This window comes from Xiphophorus couchianus, chromosome 21 (assembly GCF_001444195.1).
Source record: "Xiphophorus couchianus chromosome 21, X_couchianus-1.0, whole genome shotgun sequence".
Classification (NCBI taxonomy): domain Eukaryota; kingdom Metazoa; phylum Chordata; class Actinopteri; order Cyprinodontiformes; family Poeciliidae; genus Xiphophorus; species Xiphophorus couchianus.
The window spans coordinates 404,383-425,149 of NC_040248.1; the positions used below are offsets into that span (position 1 = coordinate 404,383).

The following is a 20,767-nucleotide window of genomic DNA, read 5'->3' on the forward strand; positions in this document are numbered from 1 at the left end:
CCTGCAGCCCCGCCCCCTGTAGAAGGTCCAAAGCTGTTTGTGATTCTGTTGCTGGTTGTCAAGCAGCTCAGAGCCAAACAGAGAAATCCCTAAAGAGCAGCAGAAGAAGAAGACGACTAATGAGGCGCCGTCGGGGCGAGGCAGAGCTGCTCAGGTGTTTCACTCAGCAAACATCACACAACCTGCAGCAGCTCCTCTCTGAACCGGACCGGACCGCAGATCGGACCATGCTGCCACCACTTCTGTGATCCGTCTCTGTGGACTTGGATGGACGAGCAGAACCGGACTTGAAGGCTAGACGGGTCGCTGATTCCCAGGAGCTACAGGTCAGTCCACTGGGACCACAGCTGCCGCCATACTGGGTCCATTTAGATTCTGCTGCGACCCGTTTGTAGCTGGAAGGTTCTGATGTCCCAAACGGGCCAGAACCAGAGCATAGTCCAGATGGTTCTACTGGGTCTCTAACTGCTTTAATGTGCTGAACTGGTAGCCTGTTCTGGTCCTACTGGACTCCCATCCTGACCAGTCTCATCTCTGACCCGGTTCTGGTTCCAGTGGTTCCAGTAGAGATGGGTTGTTTAGGCGGGAAGACGGACGAAGAGCGACTTGACGAAAAGGCCAAAAGAGAAGCGAACAAGAAGATCGAGAAGCAGCTGCAGAAGGAGAGACAAGCGTACAAAGCAACACACCGCCTGCTGCTGCTGGGTGACACACCTGTCCACCTGTCTGTCTGTCTGTCTGTCTACCTGTCTCTGTCCACCTGTCCCTCTACCTGTTGGGATCTCGACGGTCCAGGCTTCATTTGTTCTCCTCTGTCCTCTCTGCCCCCTGTTGGTCCCCCTGTCTGTCCTCCTCTCTGTCCACCTGTCCTCTCTGTGGTTGTGCAGGTGCAGGAGAATCAGGTAAAAGCACCATCGTGAAGCAGATGAGGATTCTCCATGTGGACGGTTTCAACGCTGAGTGAGTCTGGGTTTGTGGAAACCGGGTCTAAACCAAACCCGTTGTCATGAACTCTGGTTTGTTCCCAGAGAGAAGCAGCAGAAGATCCAGGACATCAGGAAGAACGTGAAGGACGCCATCGTGGTAAGTCTGACTGGAGCACAGGGTCATGAAGGTCATCAGGGTCATGACTGTGTCCTGGCTTCACCGGGACCTGGTCCTCAAGGTGGACATGTCTCCGCCCTCGTCCTGACCATCGGCTCCATCGGCCAATCAGCTTCTCTTTGTTTCAGACCATCGTGTCGGCCATGAGCGCGCTGACTCCGCCCGTCCCTCTGGGTAACCCTGGCAACCAGTTCAGAGTGGACTACATAAAGAGCATCTCTCCGCTTTCAGACTTCGATTACACGGAGGTAAAACCACACCTACACAGGTGAGTCATGTGAGCTGTGATGTCACTCAGGTGTGTCTGCAGCAGAGGCGGCAGGTCGGAGGGTCTGAGTGGGTTATTGATCTCTGATCAGCGGAACCTCTACTTCCCCTCAGAACCAGGTCTAATCATTCTCCTCACTACTTGGTTTGGGTCAGATTGTTTGGTTCTGATGGTTTGGGTTCACGGTGTTTGAGTTGTTTCCTGCTCCAGTGGAAACGTTGAAAGTTTCCGTTAATATTTCCTGCAGCAACAAAGGAGACCTAAAAGGAAACACACACACAGGTGACACCCCGTCCTGAACAGGTAGACGGGTTGAAGTGCTTCAGGCTGCACCAGGAGACCTGCTTGTTTGTTGTAATGACAGTAATGACATGATGTAACCAGTTCACCGGAGACGCACACAGCTGAGAGTCGCCTGAGGCCTCATTATCTAAACAGCTCGTCTCTCAGGACCTCACACACCAAAGAAGTGTTCACTCTTCCTCTATGGTCTGCTGATTGGTTCATGAGACACTATGCTGCTCACACTGTTGTTGCTGCCATCCAATCAGGAGCCTTCACACAGACCCAGCCGTTATAGGAAAACACATTCACCTCTAGAACCTCTGGGCCGTTTATATCTACGTACACGTGGACTTGTCGTACCACTGACCTGTCGTACCGCTGACCCTTCGTACCCCTGACCCGTCGTACCGCTAACCCTTCGTACCCCTGACCCGTCGTACCCCTGACCCGTCGTACCGCTGACCCTTCGTACCCCTGACCCGTCGTACCGCTGACCCTTCGTACCCCTGACCCGTCGTACCGCTGACCCTTCGTACCCCTGACCCATCGTACCGCTAACCCGTCGTACCGCTGACCCTTCGTACCGCTAACCCATCGTACCGCTGACCCTTCGTACCCCTGACCCGTCGTACCTCTGACCCGTCGTACCTCTGACCCGTCGTACCTCTGACCCTTCATACCGCTGACCCGTCGTACCGCTAACCCGTCGTAACGTTAACCCGTCGTACCGCTGACCCGTCGTACCGCTAACCCGTCGTACCCCTGACCCGTCGTACCCCTGACCCGTCGTACCGCTGACCCGTCGTACCCCTGACCCGTCGTACCGCTGACCCGTCGTACCGCTGACCCGTCGTACCGCTGACCCTTCGTACCGCTGACCCTTCGTACCCCTGACCCATCGTACCGCTAACCCGTCGTACCGCTGACCCTTCGTACCGCTAACCCATCGTACCGCTGACCCTTCGTACCCCTGACCCGTCGTACCTCTGACCCGTCGTACCTCTGACCCGTCGTACCTCTGACCCTTCATACCGCTGACCCGTCGTACCGCTAACCCGTCGTAACGTTAACCCGTCGTACCGCTGACCCGTCGTACCGCTGACCCGTCGTACCGCTAACCCGTCGTACCCCTGACCCGTCGTACCCCTGACCCGTCGTACCGCTGACCCGTCGTACCCCTGACCCGTCGTACCGCTGACCCGTCGTACCGCTGACCCGTCGTACCGCTGACCCGTCGTACCCCTGACCCGTCGTACCGCTGACCCGTCGTACCGCTGACCCGTCGTACCGCTGACCCGTCGTACCGCTGACCCTTCGTACCCACGGACCTGGTGACACTTGTCATTTAGAGGCAGCCCAGTTTGACAAAGCTGGTCTTCAGGCTCTTCCAGACAGAGGCCTTCATTCTCTGTCTGTTTTCTTCGTTCTCTATCGATCTCTCCTGCGGTCGGGTCACAACTGTAAACAGGCCACTCCCATTGATGCTCCGTTTTCTTGTCACTGTTTCTTCTGACCAACATCTGGAGACGGGCCAGGCTGGGCTGAGAACCGTCCTTGTGGAGAATTGTCTGGCACTCAAGCATGAACCAGTGTGGTTGAGACAGAACGGACCAAGTTTAACTGGGATCTTTGGTACCAACAGAATAAAGACAGACTGGTCCTACTTGGTTCCACCAAAGGCAAGCCGGTTAGACCTAAGGTCCTGGTAGAAAATGAGATTCAAAGGTCCAATAAGGAAGGCTCTGGTTTGGAAGGTTGAAGGGATGAATGGATCAGAACTACAAGAAGTTTGTCGTTCCCAGAATGGAGTAAGCAGGCAGTCACCAGAGCATCTGATGGTCAGTAAGACCAGGGTGACTCATCAGGACCACCTCTGATGTGGTCCGATCCCCCTCTGAACCAGGTGCTGCTGTGTCCCTCTGCAGCATGCAGGGGGCGCTCACAGCTCTCTCTCGGGTTCTGGCAGGACTTCTTTGAGCACACCCAGAAGCTGTGGGAGGACGACGGCATCAAGGCATGCTTTGAACGCTCCAATGAATACCAGCTGATCGACTGCGCCAAGTAGTAAGGACCTTGAGCATTAAGCCCCTCCCACCTTTACTGTGATGTCACAGGTGTTTAGGAGACATCTTTAAAGCTTTTTACTGATCCTCATGTGTTCTGGGTTTCAGCTTCCTGGACCGGTTGGACTCTGTCAGAAAGACAGACTACACGCCTACTGACCAGGTCAGAGACCAGCCAATCAGGCTGTAGCTTCCACTGTGGCTCCGCCTCACTCTTCTTCTTCTGCAGGACTTGCTGCGCTGCAGGGTGCTGACATCTGGGATTTTTGAGACCAGGTTTCAGGTGGACAAAGTCAACTTCCAGTAAGTTCTGGATCTGAGGTCAGAACCACCGTGTTCTGAGCAGGAAATGAAATGTGTGTGTGTGTCAGTATGTTTGATGTAGGAGGTCAGAGGGATGAGCGCAGGAAGTGGATCCAGTGCTTCAACGGTAAGAGCAGCAGCATTAATCAGTGACCTGAGTGCCAGCAGAACTCAGCCCGGTTTGGTTCCCTCAGATGTGACGGCTATCATCTTCGTAGCGGCCAGCAGCAGCTACAACATGGTCATCAGGGAGGACAACTCCACCAACCGCCTCAGAGAGTCCCTGGACCTGTTCAGGTCCATCTGGACCAACAGGTGCTGGTGGTTCTGAACAGCTGCCTCAGCTATCTGACCTGTGGTTGGCCGGGTTAACCTTCATGTGCTCTGTGATTGGCTGCAGGTTCCTGAAGACCATCTCTGTGATTCTGTTCCTCAACAAGCAGGACGTCCTGGCTGACAAGATCCTGGCCGGGAAGTCCAAGCTGGAAGATTATTTCCCAGAATATACCAACTACCAGGTTCCTCCTGAGTGTAAGAGCGGACACACATGTGCTGATGGACATGTGAGGAACATGGAGCGCTTCCTAACGTCCATGTCTGTTTTCCAGCTGTTCCAGATGTCGGCGAAGACCCCACAGTGACCCGAGCAAAGTTCTTCATCAGAGACGAGTTCCTGGTAAAAAACCCTTCGATGGTGGTCAGGGAACTGACGAGTTCCCTCCAACGTGTTCCCTCTTAATGTGTTCACTCTAACGTGTTCCCTCCTATATGTTCCAGAGGATCAGCACGGCCAGCGCTGACGGGAAACATTACTGCTACCCTCACTTCACCTGCGCCATCGACACGGAGAACATCCGCCGCGTCTTCAACGACTGTCGTGACATCATCCAGCGCATGCACCTGCGTCAGTACGAGCTGCTGTGATTGGCTGCTGGTCCCTGCCATGACTCCGCCACTTCCTGTTAACCCTTCAATGCAGACTTCTTCATGTTTAGAGTAGAAAGGAGAAAATCAGAGAGTATGTAGTGGTTATGATTCAAAGGTTCAGGGTTATGCAGAGCATTATGGGTAGTGTAGTGTACAGGCTGACAGAGTACAACCATTTTATTAAAATATTTTTCCATGTTAAGATTTTGAGTTCAGTTATAGCCTGTTGCTGATTGGCTGTTTTCAGATGATGTCACTTTTTAACCAATCAGGTCTTAGAGCTCATTTATCCAAACAGGAAGTTGATCTGCTGAGTTTGTTTATTAGCATTAAAGAGGATTTATCAGTGCATTGATGTCTGTTCTTCCTCAGCATCTGAGGTCCGAAAAGACCCGGTTCTACTTGGACAGTACAAGACCAGACAGAGTACTCAAACTAGAAGTGTGATGATGAATATAATTTCTCTGCAGACAACAAGGGCCACCGTTCAGAACCAAACCGGACCGTTTGACAGGTTTAGCTTGAGAACGAAAGCTGCAGAACTCAGAACTTCAGCTCAGCTTTGGACCTGGTGCCACCTGCTACATCTGGAAGAACAGCACTCAGAACCAGGAGGTTCTTTCAAAATTAAAGCTCTTCTCTAAAATCAAAACAGTGCTTTATGGGTCCGACTGATGCAGAGGTTCTGGAGTCGATGTGAGCCACGGTTTCTCTGTGGTTCTGATCTAGAACCAAACAGAGTCAGAGGTTCCTCAGATTCTGAAGGTTCTGGTTCTGTCTGAGCGGGTCGGACCATCACTTGGTCTCCCACTTTATTTGAATGGATCGGTTCCAAAAATATCAGAGATGGAAGGAGATAAATGCTGGTGCTGCTCAGTTCACACGGATCAAAACAAATGGTAGCCTAAAAGCAGTAACTTTGGCTATTTAATCTGTCATAAGAGAAAAGAATGGGGGTTAATTCTTCAAAGTCATATTTTAAACATGTTATCCTGTCAGTTTCAAACTATTTAGTTAGCAAGCTAAACATTTAGCTTGCTAGCAACATATTTAGGTAAAAAGATAAATCCTTAGTTTGAAGATATGCCTTAGTAACTTAACATTTATCTCCAACCTCAATATTTAATTTGTAAGCTAAATATTGCAAGATATGCGGCACCTGATTACAAGGTTTTAATTCTTCACTGTTTCTATAGTTCCATTAGTAATCTGAGTAAAATATTAATGTAAGAGAACTGAAACGACAGGTGACTTTATAACTAGATACATGCAGTAGAGATGCATCTATACATCAGATCTAGATTCAAATGGAGAGAGGAACTGGGAAAATCCGTCGTTATAGATCTAGAAGATCTAGAATCGTCAGAGCAAAACTATAAATTTAACTGTAGGTGATGAAATCACTGATCATAACATGGTTTCAGGTTTTACTCCACTTTGTATTCATCTGAATATAACCGTGAGATCTCCAACATGTTCTAGGAAAAACTAGAAGAAAACTGACATGGAGGCATGAAGGTTCACACAGATAAAAATATATTAAAAACAAAATGAAGACTAATACACACAGTAAAGACAAGATAACATTTAATACTGCAGTTATCAAAAAGCACACTGAGCAGGATCATTTAAAACATTTTTAAAATATATATGTGTATTAGTAGTGCATTAAATGTTTGTGTATTTTGTTTTTCTGGGAAGATCTGAAGCTGATTTTATTTAAAACATATTTTATTAATCAGCTGAAGAGCCAGCAGAGAGAGGAGTAGAGCTGCAGCAGCAGCTGATGGTTCCTGTCTGGATGTCATGAACACCATGAGACTGTCATAGCAACAACCTTCAGTCAGAGGCCTCTGAAAGATGCTGGACGGACTGCTACTGGAGAACCCACAGCTCTGAGATTCTCTTTGGAATAAACAGAATTTTTTTCAAATGAACTGAATAATTTATGTCAGATTAAAAGTGATACAAAATCTGGAGATTAATTCCTAATAATCTGGTTCTGGTTCTGATTCTGCTGGAGGATTGTTGTGGAGCGAGTTTATGTTGGAGCGGCTCTTTAGTTGGACTATTTTGGTTTATTGAAATGATCAGTTCGGTATGTTCACCCTCTGGTTCTGACCCGGTTCTGAGGGTCTTCCAGAGCCGACCTAGACCGTCCAGCTCGGACTCGGAGCTGCAGCGCATGCGCCGTGTGGGTCAGGCTGTGGGCAGTTTGGCGCGCTGCCTGCGTGCCTCCGCAGAGTGTGCGTGCTGGCGCAAAGCGCGGCCTCCTGCGCTCGTCCTCAGCCGCCGCAACACAAACAACAACAATAAACAACAACAGGCGTCCTGCCGACCGGACGGCCCGGCACGCGGCCGCGGACACACCCACAGGACTCGGCCACGGTAAGAGCTCGCTCCGGCCGCCGCGCTCTCTCCCGCTTCAGGACCGGGCCGCCTGCGCGCTCTCGAGCCGCTCCCGGCCGCTGAAGCTCCGCTCCGAGGCCGCGGCCCCGCCGCTCGCGTGCCTGCGTGTCGGGGCCGCAGCTCGCGAGGCCCGGGGACCGGAGCGCGCGCCTCGGGCACGGAGCGGAGCGGCAGACGGAGCCGCCATCTTGTTTCAACGGCAGATACGCCACCGCTGAACCGAACCGAGCCGGAACCAGTGGCTGGGCCGGAGCCAGGCTTCAGGCCCGGATCAGAGTGGTTAGCATGTTAGCTACATAAAGCTAACCAGTTCGAGCTCCGAGCCCTGCTCTGGTTCCGAGACACAGTCCGCGCGTTCGGTTCCTCCTCAGACCTGTACTCTAGTCCTCATCGGGTCCGATCCAGTTCTGACAGTCCCGAACCCTGCCTTATTTCTGGTACCCAAGTGTGTCCGGTTCGGTTAATGTAAACACAGAAGGCCTCGGTGCTGGTTAGCGGACCAGGTCCACATCAGAACCCGGTTCCGAATGAGACACGGACTCAGCTGGTCCAATAAGTTCTGATGACCGTCTGCTGCCGCTGCAGGGGACGCGCACACGCTTCGAGCGCGTGCCCGTCCCAGTAGTAGTGCGCGAGAACAGCAGGAAGCAGACGACGCGCGAGCAGCACAGGACATGATCCTCACAGAGGTTCTGAACGGTTCTGACCCGGTTCTAACAGGAACTGACACTGTCTGTAGCAGTCAGAGATCCAACTGTCGGGTTGGACTGTCCTGGTGGGTCAGGGTGGTTCTGATGATGTTCCAGGCTAGGAAAAGAAGGTTCGAAAGAACCAACTTGGCAGGTTCTGCTTCATCAACTGAATAATTTTCGGTTCTACGTGACTCAGATCAACCTCTGGGATCCTGAACAGATTTCCCCTCCCTGTCACCATCCAGAAATGCTGGATCAGAACCGGAACATTCCTCTGGTTCTGATGAATGTTCCACCTGCAGGTGTTCAGTCAGAGACAATAACTGGGCCGCTCTGCAGAGATGGTTCCATCAGAACCTGATCGGCAGGTCTCCTCTTCCTCATCTTCATCATCAATGTCCGACAGAACCACGTCTGTCTTTAGAACCCGGTTCTATTCCTGGACCTGAGACGGTGATGAAGAAGCTGCGACATGGCTGGGTTGAGTCTGGACCTGGGAGATGTGGTTCTGGTCCAGGAAAAGAACCTGGTTCTCTTTGACTTTGGCAGATACATGAGAGTTAATTAAAGTCCACCTCTAGTGTCCCTGGTTCCCAAAGGTTCTGGTTCCGGTACTGACCACCTCTAGTGTCCCTGGTTCCCAAAGGTTCTGGTTCCGGTACTGACCACCTCTAGTGTCCCTGGTTGTCAGATGACGGAGACGGTGAAGTACGTGGACGATGAACACAAGAGCATCTTCCTGAAGCTGCTGAACGAGCAGCGGCTGGAGGGCGAGCACTGCGACATCGCCGTGGTGGTCGAAGACGTCAAGTTCCGCGCTCACCGCTGCGTCCTGGCCGCCTGCTCCAACTACTTCAAGAAGCTCTTCAAGAAGCACGAGGTAGCGCACTCCGACTGCGCCCGTCGGTGGGCCGGTAGGCTCCGGTTCTCACCTGACCCCGTGTCCTCAGGTGGACAACTCGTCCGTCATCGAGATCGACTTCATCCGCTCCGACATCTTTGAGGAGGTCCTGAACTACATGTACACGGCCAAGATCTCCGTCAAGAAGAAGGACGTCAACCTGATGATGTCATCGGGACAGATCCTCGGCATCCGCTTCCTGGACAAGCTCTGCTCCCAGGTAACGCCCGACCCACCAGGGGGAAACACTCAGGTGGTTCTGTCAGACATCAAAGAATGATGATGATGATGATGTGCTTCATCAGAAGCGTGACGTGTCGTCAGACGACAAGGAGAAGTTCCCGTATGACATCGTAAAGATGGCGCTGCCCCCTGAAGCCCAGCTGGCTGCAGACTCTGAGGTAAATCCATCAGCAGCCAATCAGCAGCCGGGAGCTGCCGTCCTCCGATCTGATTGGTCGCTTCCACAGGAGCTGGGCGAGCACGATGACGCGCCGGGCGCAGACGACCTGGTGGAGGCATCCACCAATCAGGAGCTGGACAAGTCTCCCAACGCTGCGCTGCACGTGCAGGAAGCCATCTTGAAGGAGCTGACCAATGAGGATGTTCACAAGGTGCCCCACCCCACCTGTTTCTGTCGGAACCCCTCCCTGTCAGAAACCGTCCATGGTAACCTGTGTCGTCTCCCTTCAGGTGTCCTGCTACGACCAGGACGTGGTGACGGAGATGGAGGCGGAGCCTAAGGAGCTTGGGGCGGAGCATCACGCCACCCAGACGCTGACCTTCACGGACAGCATAGGCGAGGTGAAGGACGAGGCGGCGCCCGGCTGGTCGGCCGCCGCCGCCGACATGAAGTTCGAGTACCTGCTGTACGGACACCGCGAGCAGCTGGCCTGCCAGGTGTGTGGGAAGACCTTCCTGGACGAGAGCAGACTCAGGTACGGTGGCACCTGGTCCACACGGTGCGGCCCGGTGAGCGCGGTGCGGACTCACCTGATCCCACGTGTTCTTTCCACAGGAAACACGAGAAGCTGCACTCGGCAGAGCGGCCGTTCGCCTGTGAGATCTGCTCCAAGGCCTTCACCACACACGCTCACCTGAAAGGTAACACCGGCACACCTGCTTCCTTGCCGCCGCTAACTGGCTGTCTGACTCCGCCCCCACCTGCTGTCTGCTCCAGAACACCTGAAGATCCACACGGGCTTCAAGCCCTACAGGTGTGACGTTTGTGGGAAGTCGTTCATTCGAGCTCCGGACCTGAAGAAACATGAGCGAGTCCACAGCAACGAGAGGCCCTTCGCCTGCCAGATGTGTGACAAGGTGAGCTCACCTGAGATTGATGATGATGATGGTGTCACCATCCAGAGGAGTTGAATCATGGGAAAGCTCTGGTTTGGTTTCGGCGTTCTGAAGCATGAAGTTGAACCGTCTGCAGACAGAAGTAGTAGATCCCAGATTGATTTATTTAGAGGAGAAACAGCAGGGACCCTAAACAGACCCTAAGGGACTCCTTGGGAGGAGAGGTGGGGTCCGTTAGGAACCAGTAGAGGGCAGTAGGGACCAGTAGGAACCAGTAAGGACCAGTAGAGCTCAGTAGGGACCAATAGAGGGTAGTAGGGACCAGTAGGAATCAGTAGGAACCAGTAGAGGGCAGTAGGAACCAGTAGAGGGCAGTAGGGACCAGTAGGAACCAGTAGAGGGCAGTAGGAACCAGTAGAGGGCAGTAGGGACCAGTAGAGGGCAGTAGGAACCAGTAGAGGGCAGTAGGGACCAGTAGGAACCAGTAGAGGGCAGTAGGAACCAGTAGGAACCAGTAGAGGGTAGTAGGAACCAGTAGAGGGTAGTAGGGACCAGTAGGAATCAGTAGGAACCAGTAGAGGGCAGTAGGAACCAGTAGAGGGCAGTAGGGACCAGTAGGAACCAGTAGAGGGTAGTAGGGACCAGTAGGAATCAGTAGGAACCAGTAGAGGGCAGTAGGAACCAGTAGAGGGCAGTAGGAACCAGTAGAGGGCAGTAGGGACCAGTAGGAACCAGTAGAGGGTAGTAGGGACCAGTAGGAATCAGTAGGAACCAGTAGAGGGCAGTAAATATTGAACCTGCAGCTCAGTCGTTTCTGACTCGTCTCTCTCTGCAGGCCTTTAAACACAAGTCTCACCTGAAGGACCACGAGAGGAGACACCGAGGAGAGAAACCTTTTGTCTGTCCGTCCTGCACCAAGGCCTTCGCCAAGGTACCAGACCCAGTAGAACACAGTGAAGGTTCTGGTTCTGGAGGTTAAAGCAGGTTGACCTCCATCAGGACCTTAATGATAGTTGGAGAGAAGGATGAACTTTGATCTCATTTTGAGCAGAACCAGCAGGATTCATGTGTTCATATTAGAATTTGACCCAGTGCTGATGGTTCTGGTTCCCTTCAAAGAACCTAGAACTCATTGATCATCCTCAGCTGACAGATCCAGAAATAATCCAGAAAACCACACTGGATTCATTTTTCATTCATTTTTAACCATTTTATTACAGAAAATCAGGATCTGGTCCAGTAGGAAACTAGAACCCAGAACCTTTGAAGTCCGACGGTTCCTGTGGTTCTGGTCCACTCCTCCATGCTGATCCGTGCCACACTGTTCAGGTTTCAGCTCTGTTGCTAGGCAACTGGACCTTCTGCCCCCCTCCAGAGCTCTCTGGACTTTGTACCAGAAGGTTCTGTTCTGGTCTTGCTGGACCTCCTCTGGGTCGTCCAGGAGCGCGGCCCTTCAGACAGGCCTGGTCCGGGCCTGGACCGGTACTGGCTGGCCCGGCATGACGGCAACATGACTGGCTGCTAAGGGATCAAATACTTATTTTCCGTCTGTTCTGCAGCGGCGGGTACCGCTAACTAAAAGTTAGCTGTGCTAACCCTAAAGCGCTAACCATGAATGTTAGCTCTGCTAACACCAAACCGCTAATTATACACAGTTCCATTACCTTAAGGAGCTAACCTTAAATATTAACTCTGCTAACGCTAAAGAGCTAATCAAAAATGTTAGCTCTGCTATATGAACACAGTATTTAGTAGGAGCTAAGCGCTAGCTTCTAATATGTTGATACCCACCGAGGGCCAATAACACATTAGCTACAACTTAGCATAGCGCCCCCAGCAGGGCTCTATCTGTCATTCCACGCCTTCCTGTACAGTTTGCGCCTCAGAAGGGATTTTGGGTCAAACGTTTCACTAGTTTCAGTTTTATAGTTGTTGACTTTCGCTAACTCTGTTGCTAATTTAGCCTAATTAACAACAGCAGTCATTTGCTGCGCTGCATTACAGGTGGAAACGGTGATGATGAGAGGAAGTGGATCTGGTAAACTTCAAAATAAGAGCATGAATAGAAACGTCTCAAAACCAGCTAATGATAAAAACTTCAACGATGTTGAATTTCAACTGACAGCTAACAAAACAGCCGAGTAAATTAGCACTGCAGCGTTTATCTACAGGTGAGGCCAGAAGTATTCATACGCCTGGCAGGGTTTCCATGGAGACCACCCGAGAGCCCCACCCAGTTTCTGCCGTTCACCGCTGTCGCTGTTCGGACCGGTTCTGAGCGGTTCTGACCCACGTCTCTCTGCTGTTCCAGGCGTCGGACCTGAAGCGCCATGAGAACAACATGCACAGCGAGAGGAAGCAGCTGAACCCGCTACAGAGCGACACGGAGACGCTGCAGGCCGCCGCCATGGCTGCCGAGGAGCAGCACCTGGAGAACATCAGCTGCTCCTAACACCTGGAGGACAGCTCCCACTCTGACCTGACCTCCCTGCCCTGAGGTGACCCCCGACCTCAGCCCACTGGAACTCTGACCCTGTGGATTTTATGAAGCGGTTCTGCTCAGTTTCATGAGCGGAGCTGCCATGTTGTGCAGAACTCGTGTGATGATGTCATCAGATAGACGATGGGATGAAATCATGAAATAAAATGTTTTTCTAACCCAGTGTGAACGTTTGCTGCCCTTGGCAGCGTCTGGCAGGCGCCGCAGCCTGCAGTACCGGCAGTGACCAGCAAGAGGAGACAGTGCCAGGTTCAGGCTTTTATTACAACATGAGCAGGTAACAGACAGGTGAGCTCAGGGCTTGATCAGCCAATCACAGCGGGGGTTGACCCTGTAGACGTCCAGCAGGCAGCAGTCCGGCTGCAGGCGGCGCTCATCTGACAGGGAGACGGAGACAGACAGGTGTCCAGGTGTTCCTCAGACAACTGAAGGTGATGATGTCATCAGGATACTTACAGATGTTTCCTCCGACCTCGTACAGGTGTTGGGTGGGGCTGGGGACAGACACACAGACGGTCAGGTGACCTGAGTGGGCAGTGCTCACCTGGACGGACTCGTCCTCACCTGGACTCGGACTGGAAGCGGGTTGTCACGTCTCTGGCGGTCGTCTGTTCGTCGAGTTGGATCGCCATGGAAACCTTGGTGTGCAGCGGCGCGTGAACCCGGATGACCCCTTCAGACAGCTCGCCGACCTGGAAGCAGAACCCACAGTCGGTCGGTTCTGGTTCTGGATGGAGCTCAGCTTCCTGTCAGGAAGGTTCTGACCCAAAAGAACCTCCAAGCATGAAGCGGTTCTGGACCATTGCTCCAGCCCAGAACACGGTTCTGCCGATGAATCGGGTTCTGCTCGTGAACAAATCCCGACCTGAACGGGGGCGCAGTGCCTGCGGCGTCCCCCAGGGGTCAGTGTTGGACCCTGAACTGTTCCTGGTGTTTCCGTCGGGTTAATCTAATCCAGAATAAACCAGCAGGAAGCAGTTTGTTTCCAGGCTGGAGGAACAGGAAACAGCAGATTATTGATGATGATGTTTTAATATTTTATCTATAAATCTAATTAGTTTATGAAGCACATTTAAATAAAGAGGTGCTTTGTCCTGCTCAGGTTTATCATCAGCTCTGCTGTGTTCCAGATCCATCCAAACCTCCATGTCTTCAAGGTAAGCTACAACGGTTGGATTACGAGGGGTTAAAGGTCAACCAGCAGTGGAAGGAGACCCTATGTTATTGAACATGGTTCTATAGGATCCAAACATCTGCTCCACCTCCAGCTGCTGTGGTTCTGAGTCAAACCAGCCTGTTCCCCTCCTGGCCTGTGGGGGCGCTGCACCAAGAACCACTGAAGGAAACGGCACAAGGCGTCAGAATGGGGGATTTCTCTTTAGTCTTTGGCTAAAGCAAAGACCAGGAGCCATTTCTCCTGCTAGTGTTAGGCTAGCATGTTAGCTTTGGTTGTATTTACCCTGTGCTGTAGTCCACTTCCTGTTTTAGAGCGGTCTCTGGTCCGTTTGGCGTTCACATTCAAACTGAACCCAGACCAAGGTTTGCAGGACCAGAGGTCGATTAGCGTTCACACCTGAGCAACTGAACCAGACTTTGACTAGACAGACAGACTAGGAACTGGACTGAAGCGGCCTGAACTGGGCTGGTGGGAATTCAGCCTAAAGCAGACACAGTACCTGCTCCCTGAGCTGGTTCTGGTTCTGGTTCTCGATCTGGGTCTGAACTCACCAGGTTCCTTTCGTTCTTGTCATTCTTCCTCCTCAGCAGTCGGGACGTTGTCCTGCTCAGGTTGAACTGTCTCTGACTGGACGCCTGGTTCATCTGTCTCACCTGGGCCAGGAGAAACCTCGGGAGCTGTTGGAGACGGCAGGAAGTGATGTCAGAGTGGGTGGGACGCTGACGTCACGGAGGACAGCGCGGGAGACTCACGGTCCACAGCAGGTCCTGGTGCCGGATCATGAGTCCGATCAGCCGTGCTCCGCCCATCGCCTCCTCCATCTCCTCCTTCTGCTTGGTGATGGAGCGCTTGTTTCTATGGTTATGGTGAGTGAACAAGTTGGGAGCCATCACCATGGAGATGTTCCACAGAGACATCCGGTTGTGGTCCTGATGAGAGACCACCTTCCGGAGGAAGAGCAGTAGGGCCTGTAACCATGGAAACACTGTTCAGCGTGCAGAAATTTAAGGTGGACAGAAGAAGATCCAGGATAAGGTGGAGTTTACCCTCAGCGTGTTTCTGTGAGCTTCAGGAAGGAGCAGGAGGAGGAGCTGCAGAGCCTGGACCTGGTGGGCCTCAGAGGACACGCCTGCAGGGACACGTCAGCTGAGAGGACCTGTCGGCCGCCACAGTGTGTGTGTGTGGGTGTGTGGACGAACCCAGGACAGAGCAGAAGGTGGACAGGTGTGTGTGTGTCAGCAACGGCGTCGGCAGCTCTCTGATGAAGAGCTTCAGCAGTCCGCCGGCGTCCACCGGCCGCATGTCGGTCCAGTCAAAGGTACTCCAGCACCGATCCAGCTCCCTTCTCAAGAACTGCAGAGGGACAGATGGACAGAGACAGACTGAAGTTCTGGTTTGAGACGAAGCGGAGACAAACCGACGGGTCGTACCTTCAGTCTGGCAGCTGATCCTGGAACTCGAAGGATTCCTTCAGTCTGCAGACCGCTCTGCTCCAAGACGCCCAACAACTAGAGAGGCAGAGAGACGGACAGCTGCTCTGAGGACACACTCCCCCTCGCTGCAAACCACAGACTGTCACAATGCATGCTGGGAATGTTCAGCTGTTGTACTGCAGGATCTGACCCTAAAATAACGCTGGAGTGTAAAGAAGGGAGCGTTAGACTGACGGTTCTTCACCTTCTGGAAGAAGACAGGCACTTTGACTCCAGGAAACCTCTTCCTGTCGTTGTCCAGCAGAGAGTTCAGCGAGACGCCGAACACGCCGCTGTCTGGTAGACAGAAGACCGAGTCACGTCTCCTGAAGACAGACATTCCTCAAACTGTCAAAAAGAAACACACCCCGAGTCCTGCGGTGCGGCGGCCGGCTGCGTTTGCTTTGGACTCCCAGAGCCAGCAGGAAGGTGGAGAGTTCGATGTGAGCGATGAAGCCTAGGCGTGTGAGGTCGCGTGACGACAGGTCGTCTGTACAGGTGAGACCGTGTGACGGAGAGGCGGGGGCAAACTGCACAGACGTACCAAGAGAGACCGGTCGGCAGCCTGCGGGTTCCTGAGCAGTCGGTCCTGATGCTGGGCGCCGTGCACACTCACCTGCAGATCACTGCTCTCATCTCCATGGAAACGGACGCAATCCCTGCATGTCTCTCCCCGTTTGTGCTCCGCCACGCCCTCTGAGTACGGAGTGTCGCGCAGCAGCCAATCGGCACATCTCAGTCGACTCACCGCCGAGGAGGGGGAGGGAGTGGGCGCGGGGGAGGACGGGTCTTCAGGGAGCTGGTCCTCAAAAACAAACACGGGAAGAGTGGACCGCCCTGGAGACAGCACAGTAACACCTGGATCAGTCTGGAACAGTCCAAAACCAGAACTGGCTCCACAACAGAGAAGAACCTGAAGGTCACCGTCAGCTAGTCAGAACAACCGCTTTAGGTCCAAATAACAGGTAGGATGTAACCAGGACTTAACCTCATACCGAGACAGAACCAGAACCAGCTGGGGCCATGGGGGAGGAGAGACCCTCATAGTCCTGGTTCAGACTTCAGTTGGTTGCAGCCAGATTGGACCGTCACCAACACGCCACTGGTCCAAATGAACTGGTAATGAGCTGACCAACATACAGTTAGCTTAGCATCAGCTGCTGGCAGGATGGGTGGAGGACTCTGCATGGTGGACACTAGTTTCTCACTAGGTAGCAGTAAATAAAGGTCCTGACACGACCAGCAGGTCAGTCACTGAAACCTCCCTACAGGTTCAGTAACAGCTCAGAAACTGAAACATCTGCAGAACCAGTGAGCCAATACAACCACTTCAGGAAACATCTGGATGCTAAAGGTCAAAGCTGGAGAAAGACTGAAACAACAAATAAAACTTCATGAGTCACCTGTTAAAGACTTTCATTTGTTGGTTTAATAAAATGTTGGAACTGACCACCATCTTCTTTGTGGCTCCTGAAGTAAGACCATAAGGACCTGGTCCGGTGGGCTGGCAGTACCTCTGTTTGTGCTGCGGCGGATGGTCTTGGTTGTGGTGTGGTACCGCCGTGGAGGCGGCTCTGGGTGCTGTTGGGTCGGGAACGGGCTGTGGTCTGTAGAGTCAGCCTCAGGCTGAAACAGAAAACTTGTTCAGGTTCTGATTGAACACCTGAACAAGGTGTTGATTGAACACCTGACTGATGTCCTTCTTGTCCCACCTCAGTGAAGACGTCACGCACGTCTCTGATTGGCTGCCGGTTCCTTTTCCTCAGCGTCTCATTGTAGTTGTCCAGCCTCTTCCTCACTGTAGCGGCTTGTTGCCGTGTCAATGTGGACAGCACTGCCTCCACCACAGGTGGCGTCTCTGTTGATGAAGAGCCCACGACCAGGGAGGAAAGCCCCGCCTCCGTCAGCCATGCCTCCTCCAGCTCCGCCTCTGCAGGAGGAAAAAACATGAAGGACACATGCAGACACAACGTCTCACTGTGGGTCAATGCCACTCACCATCCATGCTCTTCCTCTCCTCTTCTACCTCTTCCTCTTCTTCCCCCTCCTGCTCCTCTTCGATGCTCTGTACCTCTCTCCAGTAGGTCTCCATGGCAACATGTCTGGAGTCAGAGGTCACTGTGCTAGGGGAGCTTGAGGAGGTGGGGGGTGAGGTAGCAGAATGAGGTGACAACATCCTGTGGAGGAGGAAGAGAGTCTTCTCAATGAACATCTACGGGAAGGTCCTTCTGAGGAAGAACGGCTCCTCCTCTTCCTTCAGCATGTGCTCCGCCCACTGAGGCAGGCTCAACTCTGATTGGCTGAAGGTGTGAGGTCTGGAGTCCAGTTCTAGGACTAGAGGTCTGAACCTGGAGGTGTGAGGTCTGGAGTCCAGGCTGTGGCTGCAGATCTGTGTTCAGAGTTTGCGGTTTCTGCAGGCCCAGAGTTAAGCTTTGCTTAAATATTCATGAGGCATTTGACAGGAAGTCAGTTTCTTCCAGCCATCGATGAGTGTGTTCCATTGTGTGTGTGTGTGTGGCGAGAACCTCAGGCTAATGGTTTTGGTTCCCCAGGGAGGAGAGACTGAGAGTCTCAGCCTGTTGTGTCCATTAGGAGGAAATGGACGCTGTTGGTCAATCAGAGATAAGTGTTTTCACTCAGGTCCTCAGATAGTAAGCGAACCTGGTTATGGTACAGCAGACACACGTTAAATCAGCTGACAGTGTCTCCGGTAGGAACTTCCTCGGATCTGAACCGGTCCGGACCGGTCTGTGGGCCTGGTGCAGAACCAGAACGTCATGCTGATGTTGGAGTCCAGCAGTGTTTCAGTGACACAAGACCATTTTCAGAACCCAAAACCCATTTAGACTCATTTCTGCTTGGTACGATTCTCTAGAACTACATCAGTATCTCTAGAACCACCTGGAAGCTGTCTAGTACCAACACTAAGGGTTCCAAGAAATGATCTAGAAGATCTTGGAGCTCAGGTGTCCAGGCCTGTCCTGCCACCTTCACATACATCTCTGATGCCACACAGCTGGATCAGATAAGGAAGTCATTAGCAGGACTGGAGAACCTGACTGCACTGAGAAGATAATTCAATGATTCAGGCGTTTAGGAGAGTGGAACATCTACAGGTTGCAGGACAGTGGCCCCCGAGACATGGAGCTTGACATCCCGGTCTTAGAGGGTCTCCAGAACAACATTAAACTCTAGAACAATCTAAAAGCTTGCTGGAGTTCTTTCTCCAGATTTCCCTTTAGGTGTCTGGACAGTAAGAACTCCCAAAGACTCCTTAGAGATGCCGAAACAGCCGAAAGTGTTTCTAGAAGCACCTGAAAGCTCTCTAAGACCAACACAAAGACTACTGAGAAACCCTCAAGAACATCTTGGAGGGTATCCAGAACAACATCAAGATTTTCTAGAACTACTTAAAAGGATTTTCTGAACCTCATAAGACGGCCTTTCTACCACAAAATGTTAGCATAAAAGCTCACCAGATCCCTGAAAACGTTCTCTATAACAGTGGTCCCCAACCACCGGACTGCGGACTGGTACCGGTCCACGGACCAATTGGTACCGGGCCGCGCAAGAAATAATAAACTACTTCCGGATCTTTTATTTGAAAATCCTAAACCGGATTTTTACCAGAATGAGTAACAAAACAACATCGGAGTACTGCCTCTAGGAGTCCTTACAGATACTTAAACTGTCTGAAGAAGCACCAAAAAACCTCAAGAACCACTCAAAGCAATTCTAGAACCACCTGAAAGTTCTCAAGTATCAACAGAAAGGGTTCCCAGAAACCCTCTAGAACATGTTAGAGGGTCTCCAGAACAACATTTGGACTCTACAACCATCTAAAGTTCTCAGGGCACTTTCTCTAGAACTGGCCAAAGGATTGCTAAAACCACCGTACGAGTCAAAATGCTAAGAAGTCCAGAAGACTTTTGCCTAGAATGTCTGAAGAAGCATCAAGCGACCCGAGAACAACTCAGAGTTTCCATCTGATATCTCTAAGAAACTCTAGAACTTCCTGAAATACTTTCTCTAGAACCGCCCTAAAGAATCTCAAAATCACTTCTAGGATCACCACAAAAATTCTGCATGAACACACAAAGTGTCGGCAGAACAACCGTTGAGTCTCCGTAGAGTCGCTCAATCTGTCTGGAGAACAGCTCAAAGTGTTTCTAGAACTTTTCTGGAACCACGAAGAGCAGTGCCCAAACAGAACCAGCAGTTGTTGACCGGCCCACTCTGGACTTCCTAAGTGGTTCTGATAGTTCAGAAACTGGGAAGCCTTTGGTTGTTCTGCTGATTGGACCAGCTGTTTGGACCAGGTGGGTCAGAACCAGAAGTCCAATAGGTTCTCCTCCTCTTCAGACAGTTCAGAGATGTTCAGGAGGATCTCTGTTCCATCTCTGACGTATCCAGAACCATGAGAATCTGGACCGGACCGGTTGTGTGGGTTATATTTCTGCTGGGTCAAAGCTCAGGTCCAGTTAGAAGGATCGGAACCAGAACCAAAAACCACCAAGTCACACCTGAATACCGGGCTGGTTCTGGTCCTGATTTATGAGTCAGTCTTACTAAAACCAGGAGCAGGTCCAATCCTTCAGTCCATCAGAACCACAGAGAAACGATGCAGAACTGCTGGATCATCAGCAGGACACAGAAACAGGACGGGCAGAACTCACCTCCGCTCGGTCCGGCTGCTCATCGGGTCTGAGGAGGAAGAGGAGGAGGAGGAGGGAGAGGAAGAGCAGGAGGAGCTCCCAGCTCAGACTGGGCGGGTCCGACAGCTGGACCAGGGATCGGACCGGGCTGGACAGCTGGACCGGCTGAGGCACGGCTCAGCGTTTTAGAAATAGTTTGCTGATGAAGAACCGAACCGGGTCTAAATCCATCTGCTGCATCAGAACCATTCTGCTCTGCAGAACCAGTTTGGGTCAGAACAAAGTTCTAGAGTTCAGTTCCTACCAGGTCCTGAAGCTGCAGTCCAAACAGAACCACCCAACAGGTTCTGCACTGAGATGGGTTCTGCAGGGTTCCAGAGGAACTGGACTGGTTCCGGACAGGAAGACATCAGCGAAGCCAGAGATACTGCTGGTCCACAGGTCAGAGGTCAGCGGTTCTGGACCAATCCTGGTAGAGTTCTGCCAGAACCGAGTCCATGATTCTTCGGACCAGAACCCAGAAGAACCGCTGCAGCCAGAGTCCGGACCAACACCAAGTACTGGTGCCAGCAGAACATCAAGTCCTGCCCTGGTTCCGGTCCATTAGGACCTGAAGGGTTTTGGTTCTGAACCCCAGGTCATCAGAGACCAGAACTCCTCGGCTCGGTTCTGGTACCAGTGGGATCCACCAGAACCACATGCAGTTATTGGA

General features: G+C 52.2%; 3 protein-coding genes across 4 annotated transcripts; 2 read left to right on the forward strand and 1 right to left on the reverse strand.

The window, feature by feature from the left end:
• Nucleotides 1-3: 3 nt before the first annotated feature.
• On the forward strand, nucleotides 4-5,301 carry LOC114137224 (guanine nucleotide-binding protein G(olf) subunit alpha-like). The gene is made up of 13 exons (XM_028005851.1): nucleotides 4-326; nucleotides 556-705; nucleotides 888-960; nucleotides 1,029-1,083; nucleotides 1,233-1,352; nucleotides 3,624-3,721; nucleotides 3,829-3,883; nucleotides 3,950-4,023; nucleotides 4,092-4,150; nucleotides 4,218-4,338; nucleotides 4,424-4,554; nucleotides 4,632-4,699; nucleotides 4,801-5,301. Exons 2-13 carry the CDS (start codon nucleotides 570-572, stop codon nucleotides 4,945-4,947), a joined length of 1,137 nt encoding a protein of 378 aa, XP_027861652.1. The 5' UTR covers nucleotides 4-326; nucleotides 556-569; the 3' UTR covers nucleotides 4,948-5,301.
• Nucleotides 5,302-6,554: 1,253 nt separating this feature from the next.
• Nucleotides 6,555-12,909, forward strand: zbtb14 (zinc finger and BTB domain containing 14). Its single transcript, XM_028004686.1, has 10 exons — nucleotides 6,555-7,338; nucleotides 8,743-8,931; nucleotides 9,002-9,172; nucleotides 9,258-9,353; nucleotides 9,423-9,566; nucleotides 9,646-9,890; nucleotides 9,971-10,056; nucleotides 10,133-10,272; nucleotides 11,087-11,182; nucleotides 12,563-12,909. The coding sequence occupies exons 2-10, from the start codon at nucleotides 8,743-8,745 to the stop codon at nucleotides 12,701-12,703; spliced, it is 1,308 nt and encodes a 435-aa protein (XP_027860487.1). The 5' UTR covers nucleotides 6,555-7,338; the 3' UTR covers nucleotides 12,704-12,909.
• Nucleotides 12,910-12,996: 87 nt separating this feature from the next.
• On the reverse strand, nucleotides 12,997-20,230 carry arhgap28 (Rho GTPase activating protein 28). 2 transcript variants are annotated; one of them, XM_028004673.1, is made up of 15 exons: nucleotides 20,077-20,230; nucleotides 17,399-17,577; nucleotides 17,113-17,330; nucleotides 16,915-17,026; nucleotides 16,017-16,237; nucleotides 15,768-15,930; nucleotides 15,606-15,697; nucleotides 15,359-15,436; nucleotides 15,128-15,281; nucleotides 14,975-15,057; nucleotides 14,681-14,896; nucleotides 14,480-14,605; nucleotides 13,316-13,443; nucleotides 13,208-13,245; nucleotides 12,997-13,128 (listed from the first exon to the last, which is right to left on the reverse strand). In XM_028004673.1, exons 1-15 carry the CDS (start codon nucleotides 20,097-20,099, stop codon nucleotides 13,046-13,048), a joined length of 1,914 nt encoding a protein of 637 aa, XP_027860474.1. In that variant the 5' UTR covers nucleotides 20,100-20,230; the 3' UTR covers nucleotides 12,997-13,045. The 2 variants fall into 2 exon arrangements, with proteins under 2 accessions (XP_027860474.1, XP_027860475.1); XM_028004674.1 differs by having other exon boundaries at nucleotides 13,125-13,245.
• Nucleotides 20,231-20,767: the final 537 nt, after the last annotated feature.